The 27579-nt window shown below is 33.7% G+C and overlaps 2 protein-coding genes across 5 annotated transcripts; both read right to left on the minus strand.

Moving 5' to 3' along the window:
- Nucleotides 1-15582: 15582 nt before the first annotated feature.
- LOC111317014 (putative mannitol dehydrogenase) lies at nt 15583-17819 on the minus strand. Of its 2 annotated transcripts, XM_022919308.2 has the most exons (5): nt 17588-17819; nt 17190-17303; nt 16450-16963; nt 16195-16348; nt 15583-16079 (listed from the first exon to the last, which is right to left on the minus strand). In XM_022919308.2, the coding sequence occupies exons 1-5, from the start codon at nt 17683-17685 to the stop codon at nt 15874-15876; spliced, it is 1086 nt and encodes a 361-aa protein (XP_022775043.1). In that variant the 5' UTR covers nt 17686-17819; the 3' UTR covers nt 15583-15873. The 2 variants fall into 2 exon arrangements, with proteins under 2 accessions (XP_022775043.1, XP_089609452.1); XM_089753326.1 differs by lacking the exon at nt 17190-17303.
- A 4552-nt stretch (nt 17820-22371) lies between these two features.
- LOC111316153 (uncharacterized) lies at nt 22372-27326 on the minus strand. Of its 3 annotated transcripts, none has more exons than XM_089753764.1 (17): nt 27127-27326; nt 26884-27012; nt 26032-26098; nt 25691-25812; nt 25558-25596; nt 25349-25471; nt 25115-25234; nt 24864-25005; nt 24516-24686; nt 24223-24381; nt 24036-24142; nt 23868-23958; nt 23638-23779; nt 23368-23524; nt 23164-23280; nt 22952-23078; nt 22372-22850 (listed from the first exon to the last, which is right to left on the minus strand). In XM_089753764.1, the coding sequence occupies exons 2-17, from the start codon at nt 26991-26993 to the stop codon at nt 22614-22616; spliced, it is 2031 nt and encodes a 676-aa protein (XP_089609890.1). In that variant the 5' UTR covers nt 26994-27012; nt 27127-27326; the 3' UTR covers nt 22372-22613. The 3 variants fall into 3 exon arrangements, with proteins under 3 accessions (XP_089609890.1, XP_022773898.1, XP_089609891.1); XM_022918163.2 differs by having other exon boundaries at nt 22425-22850; nt 26884-27021; XM_089753765.1 differs by having other exon boundaries at nt 22433-22850; nt 24537-24686.
- Between the last annotated feature and the right edge of the window lie 253 nt (nt 27327-27579).

The raw sequence follows: 27579 nt of genomic DNA on the forward strand, positions 1-27579 counted from the left end.
ACTCAAGGGATGATGTTGTTTTTCCTTTCTTTTTTTTTTTTTTGATTCTTTGGGTGGTTTTCGATTGCTAGGCAAAATGGATTTTTTGCTTGCTGGTGAGTGTTTTGAAGTTATTGATGAAAGAGATGTGGATAGTGGTGGGTTTCGGTACTTGGTAGTGTTGGTGTTGGCAGAAGGTCTAGGTAGTGTAGGATTTTTGCAGAGCTTTTGCTGCAAAACAATGGCCCTTTTTTCTTGCTTGATTTTGGGTTAGTTTTATAAGCGTTGTAGGATCATTGGAAGGACTAGGGGAGAAAATGGAGTCTTGGGTATGAAGAAATGCTGATGGCAGCTAACTTTCAGCTGAAAAAGCTAGTGATAGGGTGGCTCATTGGTGGCCGTCTAACTTATAGTTAGGGTTGCAAAGGAATTGAATATAAACTAACGAATTTATGTTTGTGTTTATTCATTTATTTTTAAAGTTGTTGGTGTTTGGTTTGTATTCAGTTCATATTGTTAAGAAAAAAAAATTATTATGTTCATTCATTTTTTTTTTTTTAAATAATAGGTTGTTCATGTTTAGTTTATATTCATTCAATTAAGTTAAATAAGTTCATTCATGAACATCAACTGAATATATATAAATGAACACATTCATGAATAATAAACAAATAATAATTACATAAATTTAAACAAACAAATCTTAAACGAACATAAACGAACCAAAATAAACAGATAAATTTTAAAATAAGATTAAGGTAAAAGATAAAAATATAATTTTATTAATATTATTATAAACGAATATCAAATGAATAATAAACTAATAAGTTTTAAACGAATCGTAAACGAGCTTGTTTATGAACATAAATGAATGAATAACTAACTGTTCGTATTTGATTTGTTTAATAAACGAACGTACAAATGATGTTCAAAATTATTTGTTAAGCTTAATAAATGAATATAAACAAACAAAAATTAAATATGTTCACTAATGATTCGTTAAAAACTCTATTCATTTACACACTTACTTGTAGTTGATGCCTTACATGACACCTTGGTTTTACTTTGATTTGATTTTTTTAATTTTTTTTCCCAATTTCCATATTAATTAAAATTTAATAAATTTGATCGCATATGAAATTTAAACTCACTCTAATCTTTCACCCCAAGCCCAAGTCCAACTCGGACTAGAATTGGACATTGTCCTTATAGACACCCAATTTGATCTAGGTCCGGATCAATTGGGCTTGGCCCAAATAGGTAGGTATATGTTTTTTTTTTATTTTTTTTTATTTTATTTTTGTTTTTATTATTTTATTATTTTTTATTATTTTTATTCTATTTCTATTTTATTTTTATTATTATTTTATATTTTTTTTCTTCTTTTATTTTTTATTTTAGCTATTTACTTATTTATTAATATGTATATATCTTTATTATTATTTTGTTTTCTGTTAATATTTTTGTATATCAGATTATGTATTTAATTTTAATTATCTGTTAATTTTTTTATTTATCTGATTTATTTTTTTTTGAATTTTTTTATTTATTTTTTTTATTTATCTGGCTGGAGATTGGATTGTGATTTAATCAGAAGAGTCCATATTGGATTCAAAGATTGAATCCCCGTCCAAAGCGAAATTGGAATTAATCAAAAACTCCTGATCAATCCCTATAAAAGGGACCTCCTGGAACAGAACAGGATACACAAAAAAAAAACAGTGAGCAAAGCTACTGATTTGGGAGAAAAGAGGCGTATAGAAAGCTAAGAAAAGGTTTAGAAGGGTTCTGGGAATTAGCAAAAAATTTTTGAAGATTTTTGGCGTTTTTTTTCTGGGAATTTTTAAAAAACTCCAGATTTCGATTGAATTTTCCGGTGAAAGTTGCATTTTCTTACGAAAATTTCGGCCACCCTTGAAGTTTTTAGTAAGCTACCCAGTTTTCGGTGAAGAATCCCAAAAATCGGCGAACTTTCGATGAACTTCCGGTGAACTTCCGACGAACTTCCGACGAAAAAACCCAAATTCTGGCAAAAAATCCCAGGATTCGGTGAATCTTCAACCGGAGTTCTTCAGCTTTTTAGAGAGAATCGAGAGAAAAAAGAAGAAAAAAGAGAGAGAAGAGGAGCATTCTGTCGAAAAACAGAGGGAAGAGCCTTATATACCCTCCCAAAACGACGTCGTTTTGGCCTTAAGTGACCCAGAAGATCCGCGCGTTTTGCCGAGATCCAACCTGACCCGAGCCTCGACCCGCGTCCTAACCCGCGCGTGTATCCCCCTTTGAGCCAATAGCCGAGCCGAGCTGGGTTTCCAAGCCGTTTCTTCGAGCCGTTTTTATCTTCCTTGAGCCGAGCCGTATATCGAACCGCTCCAGATTTTTTTTTTGAATTTATTTATTATTTATTTTTTTATTTATTAGATTAGGTTTAGTTAATTTTTTTATCTTTATTTTTTTTTTTTTTTTTTACTTTTCTTTATTTTATTTTTTATTTTCATTTTTATTTAGTTTTATTATTCAATTTTCTTTAAATAAAAATAAAAAATATATATTTTTGGGAAAAAGTTGAAAGTATCAATTTTTCTTAAAAATAAAATTTCAAAAAAGTTTTTTGAGGAAAAGTTGAAAGTATCAATTTTCCTTAAAAATAAAATTTCAAAAAAATGTTTTTTTTTAAGAAAAGTTGAAAGTATCAATTTTCCTTGCAAATCAAAATTTTCAAAAATATTTTTGAAGAAAAGTTGAAAGTATCAATTTTCCTTGAAAATCAAAATTTTCAAAAATATTTTTGAGAAAAAGTTGAAAGTATCAATTTTTCTTAAAAATAAAATTTTCTTAAAAATAAAATTTCAAAAAAAAGGTTTTTTTGAGGAAAAGTTGAAAGTATCAATTTTTCTTAAAAATAAAATTTCAAAAAAGGTTTTTTTGAGGAAAAGTTGAAAGTATTAATTTTTCTTGAAAATCAAAATTTTCAAAAAAATATTTCTTGGGGAAAAGTTGAAAGTATCAATTTTTCTTAAAAAAATAAATTTAAAAAAAAATCAATTTTTGGGGAAAAGTTGAAAGTATCAATTTTTTCTGCACAAGAACAATCATCATTTCCTTCCTTTTTATTTTGATTTTGATTTTGATTTTTCTTTAAATAATCCGACGGTGGAGCCGCTGCAACTGAAACAGTAATTTTTCTTGCATACTCTTGAGGTGAGGGAATTTTCTCAATTTTCTGCTAAAAATATTATAGTCAATTAAGAATAATTTCCAACAATTAATTACTTGGTAAAATTTTAAGGCTCATTGGATAACATAAATTTAAGCTGATACCATCTTTTGATGGGCGTTGAGAGGGTGCTATAACTTTCCTCACACGTAACCGAACTCCCGAACTCTGTTCTGGTTAGTAGACCTGAACCTATTTTTTTAGGGACCCTTAAACTTAGGTGTTCCCTGAAAGGACAGATTCTTTAGGTGACCAATCGCACATAGATAAAAAAGATTGGTGGTGACTCCCTTAAGTCAATGTCTAGCGATAGATCCCCGGATCTAGACGTTATGATAGCTTGGTGACTCCACTAGGGACTTTGAGAGTCAGGCCAGCAAATAATTTGTGTTATCCAAAAGCCTAATAAAATTGAACCCTTTTGTATATATGTATTATTATTCATTCATGTTTATTTACTTTATTAATTATGCCACTCATGTGCATGTGCATAACATGAGCTCTATACCCGAGCTCCGTCCCTCTAGGAGGGAGTAAAGTACCTATTGCTTTCGTGAGGTCTAATGCCTCCGCAGTGGCTAGCGAAATACTCCCACTCAAATTGAACCTTTTCCGTTTGTAACCTATAATGGGTGAAGATTAGGGTGCCTTACTAGTTTGTAATGGACAAAGATGTAAGGAACAATTTGAGGACCTTTAGTCTTTGACCTTAAAACCGCATATAGTGAACCTTAGAAGTCTTTGACCTTAAAACCGCATATAGTGCCTAACCTATAGATAGAGCCATCACTCTTCCCTTTTAGAATTGACCAAAAGCATATGATTCATCCCTTTTACTTTGTGTGATGTTTAAATTTACTTAGTTATTTGTTTTTTTTCTGGGTATACTAAACTTTTTCTTATTTCTTTTGCATTGGTTCATACGCATATCATAAAGTTGCATAAAAAACATTTGCTTGAAAAACGATCTTCAACAAATTTTTTTCATGGACGCCAATGAACGCTTAGTTTGTTCTTCATCAGTATTAGCACCTTGTGGGACACCCAATGAAGTGAGGACCCAGTCAGAAAAGACTCAACTAAAGATGAGAGATTGCTTACCAATTGGGTATGATTCTACTCTGTCTCAAGAAACATCTATCCTCCTCAAACAGAATAATTTAAAAGATTTGATTGATATCTGGAAGAAGATGAGTCCATCAAAATAAAAGCAGTTTTGTCAGAAACATGGGCATATAGCACACCTTCTAGCAGTGGCTGTTGATGATCAGCTAATCAGAGTTGCAACATAATTTTGGGATCCTACATACAAGTGTTTCATCTTTAATGAAGCTGATATGACTCCCACCATTGAAGAATATTCGATCTTGGTAGGTTTGTATCTCAAGACTCCTAACAAGATATATGTCAAAAAACATAAGTTAAGATTTCGTAAAAGTCTAGCTCAACTCATGGGGATAGACAAGGAAATTGTGGATTTTCATACAAAGAAGAAACAGAAACAGGTTTGCCTACCTTGGAAGTTTTTTCATGAGTTTCTGATGCAACATACCAATGAAGAACGGGGGTTAGACATATTTACCTTGGCTATATACGGACTAGTAATCTTTCCAAAAGTTTTGGGACATATTGAGATAGCGGTGGTTGATTTCTTCGAAAGTGTGATCAATGGCTGTAATCCTTCAACGGTGATATTAGCAGAGACTATCGGATCTTTGAGTTATTGTCGTCAGAATGGAAGGTGCTTCATAGGATGCATACAGTTATTGTACTTATGGATGAAAAGTCATTTTGAACAAAGAAATGGCACTTTCTCGAAGCTTTACATCCGTAATCATTTTCCAATCAAGAAATTCTACGAAAGTGGGTGGTCAAAGCGGAAGTCTAAACAAGAATGGATAATTTTCTTACAAAAATTAAAAAAATGCCAGGGTGAGATAGTTGGCCCTATGGATGAATCGTGAGCCTATGTTATACCAATGTGGGGATAGTACAGTGGTTCCGCTTTTGAGTTTATGTGGAGTGACGAATTATGCACCACTCCTAGTGAGAAGGCAATTGGAGGAAGAATAGTTCATTCCTATGACTTATGGGCTTCATCAGTTAGATTTCTCTTACAGTGAGCCTAAAGCATTTCAGAGGATGAATGAGATGATCAAAGCATGGAAAAATCCCCAAAAGGTGAGTCCTGGACCATTCACTGAAAAAATCACCCCAAGTTACTTGGTTTGGAGAACAAAGAGAAGGCAAGAAATGGTATTCACTTATGAAATCTCTCAACCACCAATAAAAGAAAAACTTGAAGAGACACCATCAGAGTTAGAGCTGGTAATAAAAGAATTTGAGTTTGAGAAGATCAAGTTAAAAAAAGAGATTCAGGAACTTCAAGAAGAAAAAACCCAGTGGAAAAGTAGAGCTGAAAGTTATGAAGTTAAAGTTCACAAGATTGCTAGAGAATGGGATACAGCTACTGAAGATCTAGCAAAGTTACACCATGAGCATAAAAGGCTGTGTGTAAGAGAAAGAGCTAAAAAGATAACCATTGTTGAGCTGACTGAGGAAAATACAAGATTGAAGCAAGAGTATGCCGAATTGGAAGAAGAAAATACCGAAGCACAGGTAGAAATTAACATGTTAAATAGTTATTTGAGCAGGCTAAGTCAAAAGTTGGATGAACAAGGATATCACATCGCTGCATTGGTTAGAGAACATAGAGAATTATCATATCAAGTCTGGTGTGATAAAAGAAAGAATTTAGAAAGGCAGAAATACATTGAGCACTTAACAACCCAAATCCATAAAGGGGTATGTAAGGCAAGAGAGATGGTGGAAAAGGCAGAGGCATTAAAACAAGTGGTGGCCCTAGTAGGAAAACATGGACAGCGTCTCTTGAACTTCATAGAAGAAGCCAAGGCCCAGTATGAACAGAATAAACAATTTTATGGCTATAATTCTAGGATGATAAACTCAATGTAGATCAAAGCTTTTTGGAATAAATGAAATTTTTTAGTTGAATACCGTTTTAAGGTAAATGTTCTCTGCATACATGCATTTTTCATTCATTGCATTCTCATTCATTACACTTAACAAAGTAACCATGTGATGATCATGCAAATTTACTAATTCTAAGATATGGTACTCAAAGTTCTAAGATAGCTCCATCTAGTAAAAATCTTGCCCATCGACACAACACAAGATTCAGAGCAAGGTAAATGAAGCAAGAAAATTCTCATAGATTTGAAAAGATAAAAAAAGCACAGGAGAAGATTGAAAGTGAGCTAAGCAAGATTCTGGAGGCTCTTAATAACATGAATAAAGGAAAAAGAGTTGAAAAAAATACAAGCCAGCAAGTTCCCCCATTACAAGAAATGGTTGACCCTTTGTATCCTCCAGGTTTTGGCCCACCTCAAGCCAAGTCTGCTCAAGAGGTCCCATCACAACACTTCACATATTCGACATATCCTGGAATGCCATCAGCTTTTAACCCAGGGCAGTATAACATCTATGTAAATCCTGTCTTCACTGAAAAAATCACAGAACCAATTCTTGATCTAGATGATTTAAAAGAGAAAGAAAAAGAAAAGATAAGAGTGAAAGTTCAAGAAAGCTCTAAGATTCGTATGCTAGAGCAAAAGCTACGGGCTGTGAAAGGATTTAGCTTTTATGGGTCAGTTGATGCTGCTGGGCTCTACCTAGTTCCTGATGTGGTTATTTCTCATAAGTTTAAAGTACCAAAATTTGAAAAATATGACGGTACAAAGTACCCCAAAACCCACATCACCATGTATTACAGAAAGATGGTAGCTCATGCACATGATGAAAAACTCTTGATGCATGTTTTTCAGGACAGTCTTACTGACTCTGCGGCCAGATGGTATGTTCAGCTGGATAGAACTCGCATTCGCTCTTGGAGCGATATGGCACATGACTTTATCGGTCAATATCGACATATCATCGATTTGGCCCCTGATCATTTATCTTTACAGAATCTAGAGAAAAAGGTAAATGAGTCTTTTAAAGAGTATGCCCAGAGGTGGAGGGATATTGCTTCTCAAGTACAATCTCTTCTGACTGAGAAAGAAACTACAGTCTGTTTGTTAGCATTTTAAAACCTTCCTATTATGAAAAGATGATAGAGAATGCAACGAAAAATTTTACTGATATGGTAATCTCGAGAGAAATCATTGAGAGTGCCATCAAGAATGGCAAGCTAGAAGGAAATGAAACATCTAGCAAAAGAGTATCGAAGAAAAAAAAAATTGAAGCCCAAGCTGTGAGCTTTGATAGACAGCCATTTAGAGGTTATTCACCTTACCCACCACCAGAATATTTGCCATATCACCTCGCTGTAAATAACACTTCCTTTCACCCATACCAACCATTTACACAACCACTATACCCCCAAACATATCAAGCCCCTCATAAACCCCAAAATACCATGTATAGTCAACCTACCTCAAGACCCCAAAATCGCCCAACTAACCCCATTGGTGGCTGGTGGGAGCAACGAACCACTCGTGAGAAACTAATTTTTGACCTAATTCCAATGACTTATACGAAATTATATAAGGAGCTTTACAACAGTCATTTGATTGCTCGAAGTAAATTAGAACCCCTCAAGCTACCTTACCCTAAGTGGTATGATCCCATCGCCCACTGTGATTACCATTATGAGATTGCTGGTCACTCTATCAAAAATTGCACTACCCTGAAACACAAAGTGCAACGGTTGATCAAGGATGGGATGATTTGTTTTGATACTGGAGGGATGACTGCGTTGAATGTTAGTGGTAATCCTTTACTGGATCATAATGTGAATGCTATAGGTGAAGAACAAGAGCATCATGTAAAGAAAAAAGTGGTAAGTCTACACAGCTATCATAGAGCATATATAGCTGGTACTAGTTGTAAGTATCATAATGAAGCAATAGGCCATTCCATTGAGACCTGTGAGTAGTTTCACCAAGAGGTGCAAAAATTCTTGGATTCACATCAGATGGAGATTTATGAAGAAAAAAAAGACTTAAAGAATATTGAGGTACACATGACTGATAGGCTTGTAAAGCTGTTTCCAAAACCAGTGACAATTCAGTGTTGGAACAAACCAAAGTCAGTCATAGACAAACTCTTCCCTAGGCCGGTAACTTTTAAAGTCCCGACTTCTTTTCTATACAAAGATGATAAAGCTGTACCCTGGAGATATGGCTGTGACACTGTAGTTCAGGGATAAAAAGAAGAGGTCTTCAAAGCCGATGCTTCCAATATTACTAGTGTAAAAGGCATTACTCGAAGTGAGAGATGTTACACTCCAGAAATGTTAGAGAAAGCTAGAAAGGAGAAGGCTAAAGAAGGAGAAAGATGAAATAATCCTAAGATAGAACCTGAAGAAGATCAGTCGAAGCCAGTATCAGAAAGAGAAGTTTATGAATTTTTAAAGCTGATAAAACATAGTGAGTATTCTGTTGTGGAACAATTGAATAAAATGCCAGCTCGAATCTCATTATTATCATTGCTGCTGAACTCAGAGTCACATCGAAATGCTCTACTGAAAGTGTTGAATCAAGCATACGTGGCACATAACGTATCTGTTGAATATGTGAACCACCTGGCTGGAAACCTAGTCATGCCAAATCACATTTCATTCGGCGATGATAAGATTCCTTTGAAAAGAAAAAGAAATGCCAAGGCTCTGCATATCACAGTCAAATGCAAAAGCCATATTATAGCCAAAGTCCTTATCGATAATGATTCTGCTATCAACGTTATGCTTATGTCAACTTTGGTAAGGCTACCCATTGATTATTCTCATATGAGGGACAGTCAGATGATTGTGAGAGCCTTTGATGGGACCAGAAAAAAAGTCTTGGGAGATATTAAAATGCCTTTACAAATTGGGCCATGCACTTTCAATATAAAATTTCAAGTGATGGATATCTCTCCATCCTACAGCTGTCTGTTAGGAAGACCATGCATTCACATAGTAGGAGCTGTGCCTTCTACTTTGCACCAAAAGATTAAGTTCAATGTAAAAGGTCAATTAGTAGTGGTAGTTAAAGAGGAAAACATGCTGGTGACCCAACCATTGAACACTCCATACGTAGAAGCTGCTAAGGAAGCATTGGAATGCTCCTATCGATCTTTTGAATTGGTCAATTCTGTAGGTGAAGGATTTCAAAATCAACTTTTTTCAAAGATAATGGTGAGCCAAGTCATCAACAAAGGCTGGTATCTAAGACTTGGGCTAGGCAAAAACTTACAGGGAATTAAAAAACCTCCAACAATAATAGACAACAACGACAGGGTAGGCCTAGGCTATGAGATGCAAAGTGGGAAGTCAAAAGAAAGCCATCAAGAAAGATGACAAGACTGATGTTTATCCCATACTTGTATGAAACCTTCAGACCTAAAGGATTCATGTACCCAGATACAAGAAAAAATGTAGAAGAAGTTTTTGCCCAGTTAGCCATTAATGCTGTTAAAGATGAAGTGAAGGTTAATCAAGAGGAGTGAGTTCGCCTTTGTCCATCAGATTTTGAACTCAATAATTGGAGTGCCATCGAGATGCCTTCAACTTTTGATTTTGATGCAATATAATTGTAACATCCCAATAGCTATTGCCTAAGGCATTGGGGTAATCTTTTTTGTTCGGGCCATTCATCATTTATTATCTTTAATAAAAATTAGAAAGTATGCATTTTCATTCATTTCTTCTTGTGTCTTCATTATTTCCATCTTTCTAAGCACATTTTGCCAACATATCCCATTTCATTCAATTTCAGGTCTTTAAATGAACATGAGGATAATCATGATAACAATAAAGAGGTTAGCTTTGAGAATTCAATTAACACTGATGAACTTGACAATGAAGAAAATTCTGAAGAATATGTTATGCCTCCGGACCTAATGAGGATCATTGAACAAGAGAATAAGCCAATTGAGCTTCATCAGGAGGTAGTGGACTTAGTGAATCTGAGAGATAAAGAAAATAAGAAAGAGGTTAGAATGGGCACTTCACTTTCATCTGAAGATAGGCAACGATTGCAGACCTACTTTGAGAATTTATAAATATATTTACTTGGTCTTACCAGGATATGCTAGGGTTGAGCACAAAAATAATGGAGCACAGGTTACCTTTAAAGCTAGAATGTAAGCCAGTTCAGCAGAAACTAAGACGGATGAAGCCCAAAATGCTACTAAAGATTAAAGAGAAGGTGAAGAAACAATTTGATGCAGGTTTTTTACAAGTGGCTAAGTATCCAGAATGGGTAACCAATATAATCCCAGTTCTTAAGAAAGATAGAAAAGTACGAATATGTGTAGACTATCGAGACTTGAATAAAGCTAGACCAAAGGATAACTTTCGTTTGCCTCATATCAACACACTGGTAGATAACACAGCTAAGCATTTGATTTTCTCTTTTATGGATGGTTTCTCGAGGTATAATTAGATAAAAATAGCTGCAGATGATATGGAAAAGACTACTTTTGTGACCATGTGGGAAACTTTTTGTTACAAAATCATGTCTTTTGGGTTAAAGAATGCTGTGGCAACATATCAAAGGGCCATGGTAACACTCTTTCATGACATGATGCATAAAGAGATTGAGGTGTATGTAGACGATATGATTGTAAAGTCTTGTGAGGATGAAGATCATGTTACTAGCCTCAAAAAGTTATTTGAAAGATTAAAAAAATTTCAGCTCAAATTAAACCCAGCTAAGTGCACTTTTGGGGTAAAGTCAGAAAAGTTACTAGGCTTTGTGGTCAGTGAAAGAGGAATTGAAATTGATCCCGATAAGATACGGGCCATCCAAAATTTGTCACCTCTCAGCACACCCAAAAAAGTTTGAGGTTTTCTGGGGAGATTGAACTATATTTCTCGGTTCATCTCTCAGCTTACTTATAAATGTGATCCAATATTTAAGCTTCTCCGTAAAGATAATCCTAAAAAATGGAATGAAGAATGTCAAGAGGCATTTGATAAAATTAAGCAATATTTATCGAACCCTCCAGTATTGGTGCCACCTGTTCTAGGGAAACCTTTAATCTTATACTTAATCGTATGTAAAAATTCAATGGGATGTGTGCTAGGGCAGCAAGGTGAGGCTAGCCGAAAAGAGAGAGCTATTTACTATCTGAGTAAAAAGTTCATGAAATATGAATCCAAGTATTATTCATTAAAGAAAATGTGTTGTGCATTAGCGTGGACTGCCAAAAGACTCAGACAGTATATGCTCTATCACACTACGTGGCTCATAGTGAAACTGGATCCCATTAAGTATATATTCGAGAAGCCTTCTTTGTCTGGAAGAATCGCTAGATGGCAAGTAATGCTCTCGGAATATGATATTATATATGTGAGCCAAAAAGTAATAAAAGGGGATGTTATAGCAGAATTTCTTACAGATCGTGCTACTGAAGAGTATGAGTCGATGAAGCTGAAATTTTTTGATGAAGACTTAATGACTATTTTTCAACTGAAAGAAGGGGAGCATGTGGAAAAATGTTAGAGAATGTACTTTGATGGAGCTGCTAATGCCTTGGGGCATGGAATTAGGGCGATTATGATTTCTTCAGAAGAACGATACTGTCTTGTAACAACGAAGTTAAATTTCAATTGCACAAATAACATCGCTGAATATGAGGCATATGTCATGAGCTTGCAAGCTGCTATAGATAAAAAAGTGAAGGTACTAAAAGTGTTTGGAGACTCGGCTCTAGTTATATATCAGTTGAAAGGAGAATGGAAGACGAGAGATTCAAAACTCGTTCCATATCATAAGTATATTCTAGAGTTGGCAAAATAATTTGAAGATATCCAGTTTGATCACTTACTTCGAGAAGAGAATTTGATTGCTGACGCATTGGCTACTCTGACTGCGATGATTTGAATTAATAATAATACCGACATTCAACTCATCAAGTTAGATGTTAAGGATATACCAGCTTATTGCTCTAATGTAGAAGGAGAATAAGATGGAAAACCCTGGTATTATGACATCTTACAGTATATTAAAGATCAGTAATATCCAGTTCAAGCAACAGAAAATGATAAAAGGATCATCCGAAGATTGGCTAGAAGTTTTTTCCTGAATGGGGATGTCCTGTACAAAAGAAGCAAGGATCAAGTATTATTAAGGTGCGTAAATGAGACTGAAGCAAAAAAAATCATTAAAGAGGTGCATGATGGAATATGTAGGGCACATACTAGTGGACATATGATGGCAAGGCAGACCATGAGGGCAGAATATTACTGGTTGATGATGAAGAATGATTACATTGATTATGCTCGTAAATGCCATAAATGCCAGATATATGCTGATAAGATTCATGCTCTGTCATCTGCTTTACATGTTATGGCACCACTATAGCCATTTTCAATGTGGGGCATGGATCTCATTGGTCCAATCACCCCAAAAGCCTTTAACAGGCACAGATATATTTTTGTGATGATAGATTACTTCACAAAATGGGTAGAAGCAGTATCATATGCAAATGTGACACGCTTCGTAGTTTGTAAGTTCATAAAGAAAGAGATCATCTGTAGATATGAACTTCCGGAGAGAATTATTTCAGACAATGCCAAGAATCTAAATAGTAAGATGATGCAAGAAATATATGTTCAATACAAGATCAACCATCATAACTCGGTACCATACTGTTCAAAAATAAATAGGGCAGTTGAGACAGCCAATAAAAACATAAAGAAGATTTTAGAGAAGATGATCGAGACTTACAAAGATTGGCATGAGAAGTTGTCATTTGCATTGCATGCATATCGAACGTCAGTTCGCACCTCTACTGGGGCAACCCCATTTTCTTTGGTTTATGGGATGGAAGCTGTACTACCAGTGAAAGTAGAGATCCCCTCTTTGAGAGTCTTAAAAGAAGTAGAGTTGGAAGAAGCTGAATGGATTTGAGAACGTTATGAGCAGTTAAATTTCATAGAAGAAAAGAGATTGACTACGTTGTGCCATGGTCAGCTATATCAAAGAAGAATGATGAGGGCTCATGATAAGAAGATTCGGCCCCGATTCTTTCGAGAAGGAGAGTTGGTTTTGAAAAGAATTCTCTCAATCCAGCACGATAGTAGAAGAAAATGGACTCCGAATTGGGAAAGACCGTATGTGGTGAGACGGGTTTTTTCGGGTGGAGCGTTGATACTGACTGAGATGGATGGAAATGATTTACCCCATCCTATAAATTTTGATGCTGTGAAGAAATACTATGCTTGAAAAAATAAAAAATGAAAAAAATGAAAAATGATGAAAAAATGAAAAAAAAAAAAGTGAATGAAAAATAAGGACTCAAGGCGAAAACCCTAACAAGGCGGTTTGAGTCATAGGAGGTTTATCTAAGTTGAAAACCTGAAAAGACAGCTTAGATAAGGAGAATACAGCATCGAATTTAAAAGTCCGCTGATATGGAGGCTAACAAATTCAGAAGAGTTCCAAGTTGTTAAATACATCAGAGGGTTGAGTTTTAAAAAAAAAAACTTTGAGATGTGTTATCATAATTATCTGATTGTTCATTTTGGGCTTTGTCCCCATACCTATCCTTGTAATTCTTTCTTGGCCAAAGTTTGCCAACATTTTGTTAATAAAAAAATATTTTATTTCATTCTTTATGCCTTTTTTTGATGACTGTTTCCTAACCATTCATATTCCTTTCTTCTTAATACCCCACCATGGAAGAAATGTGCAAATACATTCTTACTTTTTGAGTTTGAAATAATGATTGATGAATGAATAACAACATAAAAATATTTTTACATTACATTGAATAAATCAAGAGTGATAAAAGCAGAATCGAGATGTTCAGTTCCTGATTAAAACATTGAATCTAGGAAGAGATTTTTTTTTTTTTTTTTACAGAAAGATTATGAGTGGAAGAAACAATTAAGAGCTACACTAGTTCGATCTTAGAAGAGCAGTGTAATTGGATCTCTGAAGAATCAAAAGGCTTGATGCCCAAGAAAAGCTTGAGAAACTTGAGTACCATACATTGAACAGAAATTAATTGGCCAACATTTGCATAGCATGCATTGAAATTCATATGCATTTGCATAGCATACATTACTTTCAGGAAAGTATAGTGTATAAATTCAAGAAGCAAGGGTGTTCCAACATCCCACATAGAGAAGACAGATATGAAGATATTTTACAAAATTGAAAAAGAAAAAGCTTGTCAGGTAAGTTCCTAATCCTTGAAATAGGATGTCTTTTGGTATCAGGGTTGATTTATAAGACCTTTGGGCATAATCTCCTGAAATTCTTTCAAACAAAACTTTCAACTCCTTTGGACATGATTGTCAAGGAGCAATTTATTTTTTCAAAAGTCGTGGTGCCTCTGTTTAGAGGAGTAATTTACTTTTTTAAAGTCGTGGTGCCTCTGTTTAGAGGAGCAATTTACTTTTTCAAAAGTCGTGGTGTCTCTATTTAGAGGAACAATTTACTTTCCAAAGTCGCAGTGCCTCTGTTTAGAGGAGCAATTTATTTTTTCAAAGTTGTTGAGCCTCTGATTAGAGGAGCCATTTATGTTTCTCAAAGTCATTGAGCCTCTGCTTAGAGGAGCTTTGGTCAAAAAAATAAAAAAACAAAAAAAATATAAAAAACAAAAAATGAAAATGTTGAGTTGAGTCTTGATTGGGTATCTACGTCTTTGCGCAATTTCTGTTTCACAGAAAATGTGCAAAGAGTCCTGATTGAATATGATAAACAAATTAAACTCGATTAAAATGCTCGACTGGACTTAAATTTAATATGTTTAAATTATAAATATGAATTAAAAGTTATTTTAATTTATTTAAATAAAATTAGATTTTTACATTATCATATCATATATGGATGCAAAATGCTTTTCCAATTAAATGAAAAATATTAGTTTGTGCTTGTTGTTTTCTATGAATTTATTAATATTAAAAGGAAATTATTTAATTTTACCTCAAATATTATTTTGAAGAGAATTTTACCTAAAATATTAAATTAAGCGTGCTCGCATTTAATTATTACTATGTGTTCAAATCTTTTATGAAAATTATATTTCATTAACCTATCATATTATTTTTTATGGTTTTTTTTTTTTTAAGTAGAATTGTGATTCAAATTTGAAATCTTAGAATATTGAACTAAGAGAATATATAACTATAGTCATAACTTATCCATTTCTAGTTGTGTTTTACATTACCCTAGTCTAGTTTATCTATCACTGTAAGACCAGGACCATGCAGGGTAGCCAATCCATCTACAACATCCTAATTTTTTAGGATAATTTGATCGACAATAATTTTCTAATTATTGCAAATTTTTTGTCGTAAAATAATTTTCAATCAAACATTAAAGTAAGATTTTTTAGCCAGTAAATTAATGAGGTTAAAATAAGAATAAAAATAAAGAATATAAAAGGATCATACTTTTGTTTACTTGAATCAAACACAACAGCCTCAAATTCATGGTCTTTTGTTTTTTTTTTTTTTTTGCTAAATATCCATAAATTCGTGGTTTAACAATATTATGTTCTATAAACAAATAGAACAACTTTATTTTATCTAAAACAATCCACATCTCTAGGTACAATAAATATTACTTGATCAGCAGTACTTTACCATCAAAGCTTTAAAAACGAGGAAATAATTGAGGATAAGAATTTATTGCAACTCTACTAGTGAGCCAATATATATGTTAAGAGATATCCTTCAATGTGTTCCCAATGTCAATGACAAATCGGTATTTGACATCTGCTTTGGCAAGGCGTTCCATGGCAGTGTTCACATAGTAAACAGGTATAACTTCAATTTCCGATTTTATATCATGTTTGGCTGCAAAATTAATCATCTCTTGAGTCTCCTTCATCCCCCCAACACAGCTTGCTGCCACTGCCTTCCTCCCTGTCGTTTGCAATGCTCATTAGCTTCTTGGTCATTGGTCAAATGATAATTTTCATGTTGAACAATGAAGCAAAATTTTAAAAATGTAATTGAATCAGTAATTTCACATGCTTACCAAGGACCAAAGGGAGGACTGGTAGTTCAAGTGGCTTGTCCGGAATACCAACCACAATAAGATTTGAATGAGACTTCAATAAACCAATCAATGGCGGCAGAAGGTGTAGAGCAGATACCGTATCGAGGATACCATCCATTGTGCCCATGGCAGCCTAATACATCAACTCAGTGACATTAAAAATTAGCCATTAAACCCAACAATCCTCATAAATAATTAACCAGACAATATTAAAGATGAAATTCAAAACCAAACCTGCATCTGATCCTGCTCTCGGCTAATCAAAAAGGAATCAGCACCAAGATTATCAATAGCTTCCTTCTTTTTGTTAGGAGAGGTACTGATTACTGTTACCTTGGCTCCCATAGCCTTGGCAAATTTCACAGCCAAATGACCAAGCCCACCAAGGCCAACCACACCCACATGTGAACCAGGCCTATCAAGTCCATAATATCTCAATGCACTATAAACTGTGATTCCGGCACAGAGAAGGGGAGCGGTAGTATCAAGAGGTAGATTATCGGGAATTCGGACGATGAAGTGCTCATCAGCAACCATGGTGCTAGAGTAGCCTCCATATGTGATACTTCCATCGTAGTAATTTCCTGCATATGTTAATATCATTTGTGGGCAGTAGTTCTCGAGATTGTTAGCACAGTTGTCACAGGAGCGGCACGATCCAACCATGCATCCAACTCCGACTCTCTCTCCAACTTTGAACTTTTCTACCTTGCTTCCTACCTCTGTCACTTCGCCAACAATCTCATGCCTGCATCCAGAAATTTTCACTATTTATTCATGTCTCTGTATTTTCTTTTAGATGCAATTTGGACTATTAATAAGTTGTGTATATATTATCTCTAATTAGTCAAAATTTGATTATTTACCAAAAAAAACAGCCAAAGGAATGATTCTTATAATTTCACATCGATCGTTATTTTCTTTTCCTTTTTCTTATTTATCAAATAAAGTTAGAAGGATATATATTTACATACCCAGGGACAAGAGGGTAGATGGAATTGCCCCAATCATTCTTGATAAAATGAAGATCAGAATGGCATATCCCACAATAAAGCACCTTGAAAGCCACATCCTTTTCTCCTGTTGCCCTGCAACCAATCCATTTCATATTTATTGAAAGACAACAACCATAGAAAATTAGAATCAAGTGTTTAATTTAATTACTTCGTACAATGATCTTTAAGAGATATCATTTAGTAGGTTTAGTATTCAAATCCTAGCACCTATAATCTCTTCTTTTATTTTCAGACTATAAAGAGTAATTCCAAATGTTTTCAAATTGGTTTGTATTAATAAAATTAATTCTTTTTCTTTACTAAGAAGAGCAAAGAAAGGAAGAACGTTCTTGAAGGATATGTATAGAATTGAAAACCTTCTGGAGAATTTGAAGGGGGAAAGGTGGCCAGAAGTGTCTCTAGCTGCCCATCCAAAAGCTTCCTTGGGGTGCTGTTTTTCAGGTAAACTGCTCATAATCTTATTTTTCGATCACTTCACTTACACAACAACTTTAGGAACCAAAAACAGAGCCAAAGAACACCAAGAAAGTACTGAGGAGAACCCTCAACCAGAGATATTGCATGCGTAATTACTTGACACTTGACAATGCAATTTATAATAGGCTAGGCTTCATATATATAGGAGCTAAATGAGTCATTAGGGGGACCATTTACTCAATCCTTTGCCATGAAATTTTTACATTAAGGTTGACACTGATCCACTTACACCCCCCCACCCACCCCCCCCCCCCCCCCCAAAAAAAAAAAAAGAAAAAATATATAATATGTTCACATGCATAGCTATGAGATTATATATGACAATAAAGGGAAAACCGAGTTCATGCATGCTTATTATGTTAAGAATTAATTGCACTGTTTTCCTACCTAATTAATATTGAGTTGGATATTTTTGGTAAAAAATAAAAGAGATAATTAAGTTGCTCTAATCTCTCACCTCATAGTGTAAATGAACAATTTTATCAAGAGATTTACATTCTGAATAGTATCAATGAGTAGTCACTTATGCTTGAAGTAATTAAGATTGTTATGTCAAGATAAATAAACTAATTGAATGAATAATCCCTTGTACAAGCGAGTTACTTTTCACGATAATACTATGTATCATAAATTTTACTCCTATTTTTTTAAGATGTAATGATAACTAATCTTATGACTATATTATAAGATTATTTGTATGTACATTAAATATTTAATTCAAATGATTTATTCATATTTTCTAAAAGTTCTTGTTTTTTTTCTAAAATTGAAATTGAAATTGCAATTCCTCTTTTTCTTTCTCTATGCTTCAGTTTCCCCTTGTACCAATAAAAAATATTTATGATTGTTGCTCATAAAAAAAAAAAAAAACGATTACTCTGTTTCATTAAAATCAAATTAATAAGATTTACCGAAATCTTCTTTTTTTTTTCCAGTAATTTTATGATTTTAACAACAATTAATAGCCCTAGAAAATAAGAAAAGCCGTTAATGTAACATTTTTCTTTTGAGCGAAGATTTTCCAATTTACAACTTTTGCAAGAGAAACTACTAAAACAAAAAAAAAAGTCTGGCAAATATTGTTTTTTTTTTTTTTTGGTGACAAGGTTGTGTTGTCGTGCAACGCATGGAAAAGCACCTTATTCAGTCCTAGACGTATATGCAGAGTCCATTTTTGTTTTAGTTTCTGTAGTCGCTAAGGCTCGTGAGAAATTTGGTGACCTCCATGTGGTAATGCAAGCGACACCTAGCGCTCGCTGGAATTGTCGGTTAATCAAAATCTTCTCCGTGGAACTTAAATTTGTCATACATCTTGTCAAAAGAAAATTTTGATATATATTTAGTATGTTGTCCTTTCACCCTCGCCATCGATATCTAAAAATAAAGTTTTGACATATTTTAATATTTTATTTAATAATAAGTACTATGTTTTTTTTATTTTAAAATCATATTCTAATGCAATTAAGTATTTGATTTACTTGATTGATACGTGATTTTATTCAAAGAGTAATTTTTTAAAATAAAAATTCATATATTCAAATTTTTTTAAAAAATTATTATGTATATGTATATATATATATTAATTTATGATAAAGGTTTTTTTTTTTTTTTATGATAAATGTGACAAAAGGTTTTTGATGAAAAAATTGGTGAGGCAGCAATTGGGGTGGTGGGTGATTGGAAAAATCATTTTGCGGCATGTTTGGTTCGCGCATGATCATTTCCCCTACCAAATCAAACACGGGCTTGGTGTTTGGGTTCATATCTAAGAGTACGAAGGATTGGTTGTTGATGGGATGTGCAACATACAATGGTTAATTAATATATATTAATTCAAATATTTAAATTTTAATTCATATATATATATATATGACTGTAGATATTTTAGATAGAAATGAGTTGGAAAATGATTTGGAAAATAAATTAAAAATGATTCGAGCGAGCAACAAGAAAAGTATAATCAAGAGACATTGAAATTTAATTTTAGAGAGGTTAGAATTTTGAATAAAGAAAATAAGTTGCATAGAGTATTAAAAAAACTTAAGGCTGAAAGATTCAGAACTGTGTATCCAAATCTCTTTTTACTTTATATTTAAGGCATGAAGCAGTGACATAACATAAATGATAATTAATAAAAAAACTCATATGAAATTTAAAAAACAATTCACGTGAATTGAAATAAAATGTATTTAATGATTTTAAATAAATTAAATTATTATAAAATAATATTTTGATGAGATGTTAGTGGGAATATCAAACAAGCTACTTCGCATAAGTGATAAACCCTAGGTTAAGGAACAACTCTTAGAAAGTGAACCATCTGACTGCAAAAGATTTATTGTCGATTCTCTTTGGTAGTTACGTAATAGTCAAGAGTATATTGATTTGATAAGTATGAAAATTAACTAAATGATTAGGGGATGATTAGGGGTAACAATGCGTAAACTTATACATAATATCTATTTTCCCTAAGTTAAAAGATTAATTTATCAACTTTGGCAAATTTTGATGATGAAAAGAAGGTGTGTTTATTTTGTGGCTGAGGTAACGCCCAATTGTTGGCATGCTTTGCATGCGTTTAAAAAGGGGAAGTCAGGTCAACATTGTTGGGCTAAAAGCCTCAAATTCAATCACATCAATAGAAATAAAATCAAATAATAAATCAAACACATAAGAGATAACAATTTAACGTGGTTCGGTCCAATTGACCTATATCCACGAATGAGAAACAAGATCCACTAGTTGTAAAGAATTACAAACATAAATCAAATCATTAACTTCACTTAACAATCAATACTCATAAGATACTCTCAATCTCTTTTAGTCCTATAGAGTATTTTCAACCCAAATAAACATAAACCCAAACCTTTGTGCACTCTTTCAATATAACCAAACACATACCCATATGCTCACATACATCATACCTATGTGGACCCTCTCAGTCTCTTCTAGTTCACTCACAAACAAACATATACACCTATAAGACGTAGAGCCCCAATACTTCTATGGGGTGTCTATCCCACAAAACCCTACAACTCTCTTACATCTTTTTTCTCATACCTAATCCTATAGAGACTTCACCTATTTATATCCTCTTAGAATTCTTCTCCTGTAAGTAAAACTTGCCTATTAAGAATCCCTTTCCTTTTAGAATTCTTCTCTTGCAAGTCAAATTTACTTATTAAGAATCTTTTTTCTCTTGGAATTCTTCTTTTGCAAGTCTTCTTGTCCATCAAGCAATATTTGACAAATCTCTAACAAATCTCAAACAAATCTCTTATGAGATTTGAGTCAATATTTCCAACAAACATTTCCAATTTGGATCCCTCCGCCCAATTACCAAATAAAAACTTGAAATTGAGTTTTAGTATAAGTTTTATTACATGTAAGTTTGATTTAATATTATCTTAGATTTATTTAATTATGTTTTAATTTATTAATTAATTTAATGATTTTTTATATACTGATATAATCTTTGATTATAATTGTAACTTCTTTTACATTTATAATTTCATTAAGAAAAATTGAAATTGAATTATTAGGAAAACAATTAGTACTAATCCTAAATTAAAAAGAATCAGTAAAAAAAAATTATGGTAATTTTAAGAACAATATGTATACATATATATCGTATTTTATTGATTATATAAAATGAGAAATTCAATTGAACTATTTCATTTTTTAACCAATTTTATCATTTTTTTAATATTAGGAATCCACTTACAATAATGTTAGTTTTACATTTTTTTACCTTTAAATCAAAATTAAATTCATGATTAAGTGAACATCTCCTCTTTCTAATTAATATCAAATTTTGATTATTAAAACTTTTTAAGGCATATGCATATATCATGCATGCAATAAATGTGGCAAATGAAAAAAAAAATGTGATAATTGTTTATAGTAAGGTCAGATAAATCTTAAGTTTTGTTTGAATTTAATTTTTGGATAATTTTAAAGACACATTTTTTTTTTTTTTTTTACATTAGATAGGTGTATTCAAAATTTTACTCTTGATACTTTAATTTGCGATAAATATATTTTTTTGCAACATGAACAAATAGGTTTACTGTAAGGAGAGAAGATTAATTAAGGTCCAAGATTTGAATAGCGGTCCAACCTATTCTCGACAAATTTTGACTTGATCTTTTAGGATTCGTGTTTTTTTTTATTTTAAATCAAGTTTTTGATTTGGGTAATTAATAAACAAAGTTAGAGTCGAGTCAAATTTTAGGCAAACTCTCTTCGTCTCAACTTGGTATATATAAAAAATTATTTTTAATTAATTATTTAATTATATATATTTAATTTTATATTTATATTAAAAATGATATTTTATTAATTTCGAATCAGATTGGATCGAATTTGGATAAAAAAAAATCACATTGCATCAAATTTGAATATTATGTGTATAAAATCAGATCAAATTTGAGACAAATAAAAATTTACTCCAATATGACTTGTTGCCATCCCTAGTACAAGATGCCTAGATCCCTGTCTCTCTTTGCCTTCCCTCTTAACGCTGAACTATGAACTTCCAGCTTTTGTTGAAAGTTGGTTTTGTGCTATATGGGATTTTTTTTAAGCTGGTTTATTTGGCGTGTTTTAAGGTAATTTTCTTTTTAATTAATTAACTATGTCTTGGAATGTTCCCTCCAATTCAGGAAGAATGGTGGTCTATCTTGCAATTGGGACAATTGGATAGTTTCCAAAATCAAAGAATTCAAAAAAAGGACTTTCATAGCAACATCTAGTGAAACAAATATTTGCTTTCTCATTTTACTACCAAACGATGCATTTTAGCCATAATCAGGCTTGAACCAAAATTCGCTATACCCACGCCTATGATCATTACAACCTTAAAGAATGCTACAAACCATCTTCTATTTTTACTTGAGTAATTGGTTAAACTGTAGGTCCTTCTAATCGAATGTAGTCATACATAACTGCGTTGAATAAGCCCTGGCTTCTTGTCTGAGTTAGAAAGATTGTGTTGTCCCCTTTCTGCAATATATTACCAGGTACATCAATACCATACAATCTGTACAATCCATGAATTCCATGCCTTGCTACCGAATTATCGTAACCTATTCTCGTCGTTGTAAAATAAGGTAAAACAGCTTCTGGATTGTTGAATCGAACCTATGAATGAATTGGTAGAGGATTCATCAGAAAAGCAGTAAGTGAAAACACGACCCCTCCCCTGATAAATGATGGCTGAGGATGTTAGCTGAGATTTATACCTGTAATTCAGCATTAGATGATGCAGCCAAGGCGACTTGGAGAGTGTAATTTCCTGTCTCGTTCACATCTTCGAGATTGTATTTAATCTGCCATGTGGTTGGCCGGTATGTACTGTTTCCCACATTCCTGTAATGAAAATATTAGCGCGAAACAGTTGAACACCCTGAAAAATATTCAAGGATTTCAGGAATTAGTAAGATGAAATTGGCACCTGAGAACATGAGCAAAGAACCAATCCTGAGAATAATTGCTAACGCCCAAAGTGTAGACAAGATCACCGCGATGATAAATATCTGAGTAACGTTCCCACAATCCGTATTGTCTAAATCTGTTCATTGTAAAACATAATTTTGAGCTGATGAAATCTGTGTTGAAATCTTAAGCACAAAGGTGTGACCATGTAGTTAGAGCTTACTTGTCCGCCTCATCGATGCACAATGAGTTCGCAAGTGTTGGGTATGGGTCCGGTATGAAGAACTCGGCAGCTGTCCGGTCAGGTATCCCGATTTCCCACAATGTAGGGCCATTTCTTGGAGGATCATATACAAGGGTACCCAAGTTGATCTTGTTTCCTACATTCAGAAAAATGTTTATAAATGAAAATGGGCCAGAAAGCCTAAAAAAAGATCTAATTTCTTCGAACCAAAAGGCCCAAGAAGTACATTAATTTGGAGATTAATTTTACCTGGTTGGATAGTGATGTTGAGATCTAATTTGTAGTCTCCAATGAAACCATAGACCCATGCATACAAATTATACTCCCCTGGTCGGACATTTTTTACATCGAAACGGCCAGTCTTATCTGCTTGAGTCCAGAATTGATAGCCCTGGAATCAGAAAAGAAGACAACAAAAACCAGACATGAATCTTGATATGTGTCTATAGCTGAGATGCAACTTTTTTAGCAATATTAACCTTTCCTTCTGTTTGCCACGATCCTGCATATCCAGGCGCTGCCAACCCCACAAAGGCTGATTGTGCCTGCACTAACTCTTTATCTATGTATCTGAACCGAGTAAATTAATTAGATGAACATGACAAAACGGAAGATAAAAATGACCGTGAAGGCAGCTAAACAAATACCGGTCTCGCACTAGCAATTGACCGCTAACTTCTCCTCGTTGTTCAGCATGAGGAAAATCTTCTGATCGAGTGAAATTGTACGGCCAGCTTTCAATTTCTTCACTCAACTAATGTTACACAAAAAGTGTTAAATGAGTTTGTTGGTCAATATAATTTAGGATGTTAAATGAGCTAGCAGTTGACAAACCTGTCTTTTGGCATCATTCCAGAGTATCTTGCGGAAATCATCATCGGAAGAAGCAGAATTAAGATAGATAAAAACAGGACCAAGAACCTTTTTCCAAGCCTCTCCTTTCCCATATGCTGTGTCTATATCGGTTCCGGTATAATGAGTACTAACGAACATCTAAATCATGAAAACAATCAAATTTTAGACAAACATTTGAAGCTGAATGGAACCTCTTTTTTATTTATATAAATATAAATATATATATATATATATTTGTATGTATGTATGTGTTAGCTCATAAATAGACTTACGGAGAGAGCAGTGGGACCAACATGTGAAGTGAGATCCTGCTTGTGTGGGCCACCAGTTCTGAACTCATTACTGGGGGTGATTACCCAGAACCCCACGGCTTCATCATCGGATATCCACCCATGTAGCTTGTTGTCTTTGTTCTCAATAGAATATTGGTACTTGTCGTCTACCTGCGCCCCACATTATATTATCACGGGACTTGAATATGCTAGTACTCTAAGTATACTCCAAAAAAAAAAAGAAAAAAAAGAAAAATAGAGATACAGACAAAAAGAAGCCATGTTTTTTCAATGCCTAAAAGGAAAATATTCCTTAAGAATCCTTCTTTACAACCAAAAGCAACATACCTCTCCTCTAAATTGTGGATTGGATGGATTGGTCAATAGAACAGCTTCTTTGAAGGCAAGAGTCTGACTGCGAGTATTATCTCGATCTTCTCCCCTAGGCATGGCCCTTTGTCTGGTGTCTGATATCGCCATGAATCGAAACCTGATTGAAAATGTCACATGAAACATTGACAATTGACATTAATTGTTTCCTGACTGTTTAGGCAAAAACTGATCTTATGATAGTTATCAAGGATTCATCTTTGTTTTACTTGTCTTCATTAAGCTTGAAAACAGTCCTTATTTGGTACATATGAGCATCCGGAAAATCCTCCTGGCGCTCAAAAATACCATACATATAGAGCCCCGGAACGCCTCGCCGGACTATGAACCTGGAAGAATGTTAAAATAAGCGCAAAGGCCATCAAAATTTGTTCTTTCAAGCTGCAAATTCAATCTTGGAAAACATTAAGGTTTTTTTTTTTTTTTAAGTAATAATTGCATACCTTTTGTCAATGTTTAAGGGAACTGACTTGCCATGGTCTGTTGAAAAATTCCATATTTTGGTAAAGGAAAGCTCTACTAAGTCATCAGTTAGTGTTATGATCTTAACATGATTTGTTGCTATTCTGCAGTAGCATGCAAACACTAGAGTCAATCAAAGAAATGACAGGTATTCATGAAATCATTACTGTAGAAAGGGTGAAAAACTTACTTGTCATAGGCACCGTTATCCCAGACAATGTCCCAGTACCTAGAATACATTCCATTTTTTATCCCCAAAAAGAAAATTGTGAGCAATGGAGAACATGGTTTTCCAAAAATTGGAAACCTGAAAAAGTGCATACCCTTTATTAGAGTTTTGGTTTCTGCTTTCAAGCACATTATCAAGTCCCTTATATTTTATTCCTGTCAAATAACCAGATGGATTTTCGATAGTGACTTCAACAAGTCCATTATCAATAACTACCTGAAATAGTTCATTTGATAATCAATTAGGATTTATGTTTTGAGAACCATGCATTCCCTTACTATTTACCAAAAACAAAAAGAATCATACATTTAAGAATCAGAAGTTTGGAAATTTTCATAATTTGTTACAATGGAAAGCAAAGTGAATTATTTTTCTTTCCATCACCATTGACCATACTAAAATTACAACCTTGTAAAAGGGGGAATGTGATCTTACTTCGTAATTATCACTTGTTTGCAACCCGACTTCGAGAGGGTTACTATTTCCATCCTTCAGGATTTTTCTGCAATTCAAACATCCAAGAATGTGTGTTGGTTTTGTAATTGTCCTATAGTTATTACAGATATTTAATTTGTCCATGAAAAGATAACTTTTATTAATAAACAAACTTAAACACTTAATACTAAAATGAAAAAAATCCAGAATTTGAACTTTAAACCTCTATTTGACAGATATAACTACCCTGAGAATTTTGATGCCAAAGACAAAAAAAAAAAAAAAGAAAAAGGTAAAACCATGCACTCACATGTTGATGTTAACAAAAAAGGAGGTTCGAGAGAATCTAATTGACACCCAAAAAGCATTGCCACAGGCACGGAGAAGATTAGGAGGTTCTAAGTATGGGATACCAACTCTTATTAGAACTTATGGTCACGGGTCACAATTCAATCATGCCATGTGCTTTAGGTTGAGTGTGTAAAAGTCATGGTGTCGCAAACCATTCAATAGGCCGAACCAACTGTTGAGAGAGAGAAAAAAAAATTGAAAGAGATGAAGAAAAAGAAGACACGGAGCTACAAACAGAAATAATTTTCAAGCCATAACTTGGATTATTTTAGTCTATCAAAGCCTAGCTCCTAACTTGGTGCGCCATAAAGCAACAGCATGCGGACTCATCGACTGTCTTACAAGCAATGCAATCTCTTTCTCTTTCTCTCTCTCTCTCTCTCTCTCTCTCTCTCTCTCTCTCTCTCTCTCTGTTTCGTTTTATCCCATAAGCAGAGAGGGCGCATGCAGAGAAAGAACAGAGCAAAAATATGGGGAAATGAGGAAGAGTAAAGAAAGAACCTGGCTGCGATTTCTGCATAGCAAGCTGAGAGAAAGAGTAATAACTCAACGATCATTATTAGCCATAAAACAAGCTTTCTTAAGTGGCTCCTGTTTGCCACCATCTCCATTTGTCTCGATGGAATGAAGCTGTAAAGACTGGAAATTCTTCAGAATAAAGTAGAAGAATTCTCATGCTTTCAGAACATTAAGTAGAAGAATCCTAGAAACTGTAAGGAAATCAAACGAGTTTTCAAGACTCACCATAAAAGGAAAGGAAATCCAGTGAGCTTGACAATGTTAAATTTTCTGAAAGCAAAAGGGAAAAGAGAAGAAATCAATGGATTCTCTGCTTGGACAAAGTTTTTGTTTTATTGGGGGGTTGCAAAGTCACGGATTTTTCGTCACAAAATTATAGTTGGGGATCCTTGAATCTTAATGGCTTTCAAAAACGTGCACAAGCCATAATGTTACGGCCAGAATGGCCTTTATATATAAGTAGTCTAATGACAAAAGAATGGCTGCTAATTCTTTTAAGTCTACGGTTATAGTTGCCTTTAATTGTATGTATTTCTCTTCGTTGGAGCTGTCAGTTTGACCCTGGAATAGAACTTCTTAAGAAACTATGTATGAGTAAGTCTATTTTGCTTAGTGCTGTAAATTGTCAGTTTTAAACAAATCAATGTATGAGTGCTGTAATTTTATTAAATAAATTAT

This window comes from Durio zibethinus, chromosome 24, assembly GCF_047325235.1.
Source record: "Durio zibethinus cultivar Kanyao isolate XHJ-2024 chromosome 24, ASM4732523v1, whole genome shotgun sequence".
NCBI classification, from domain to species: Eukaryota; Viridiplantae; Streptophyta; class Magnoliopsida; order Malvales; family Malvaceae; genus Durio; species Durio zibethinus.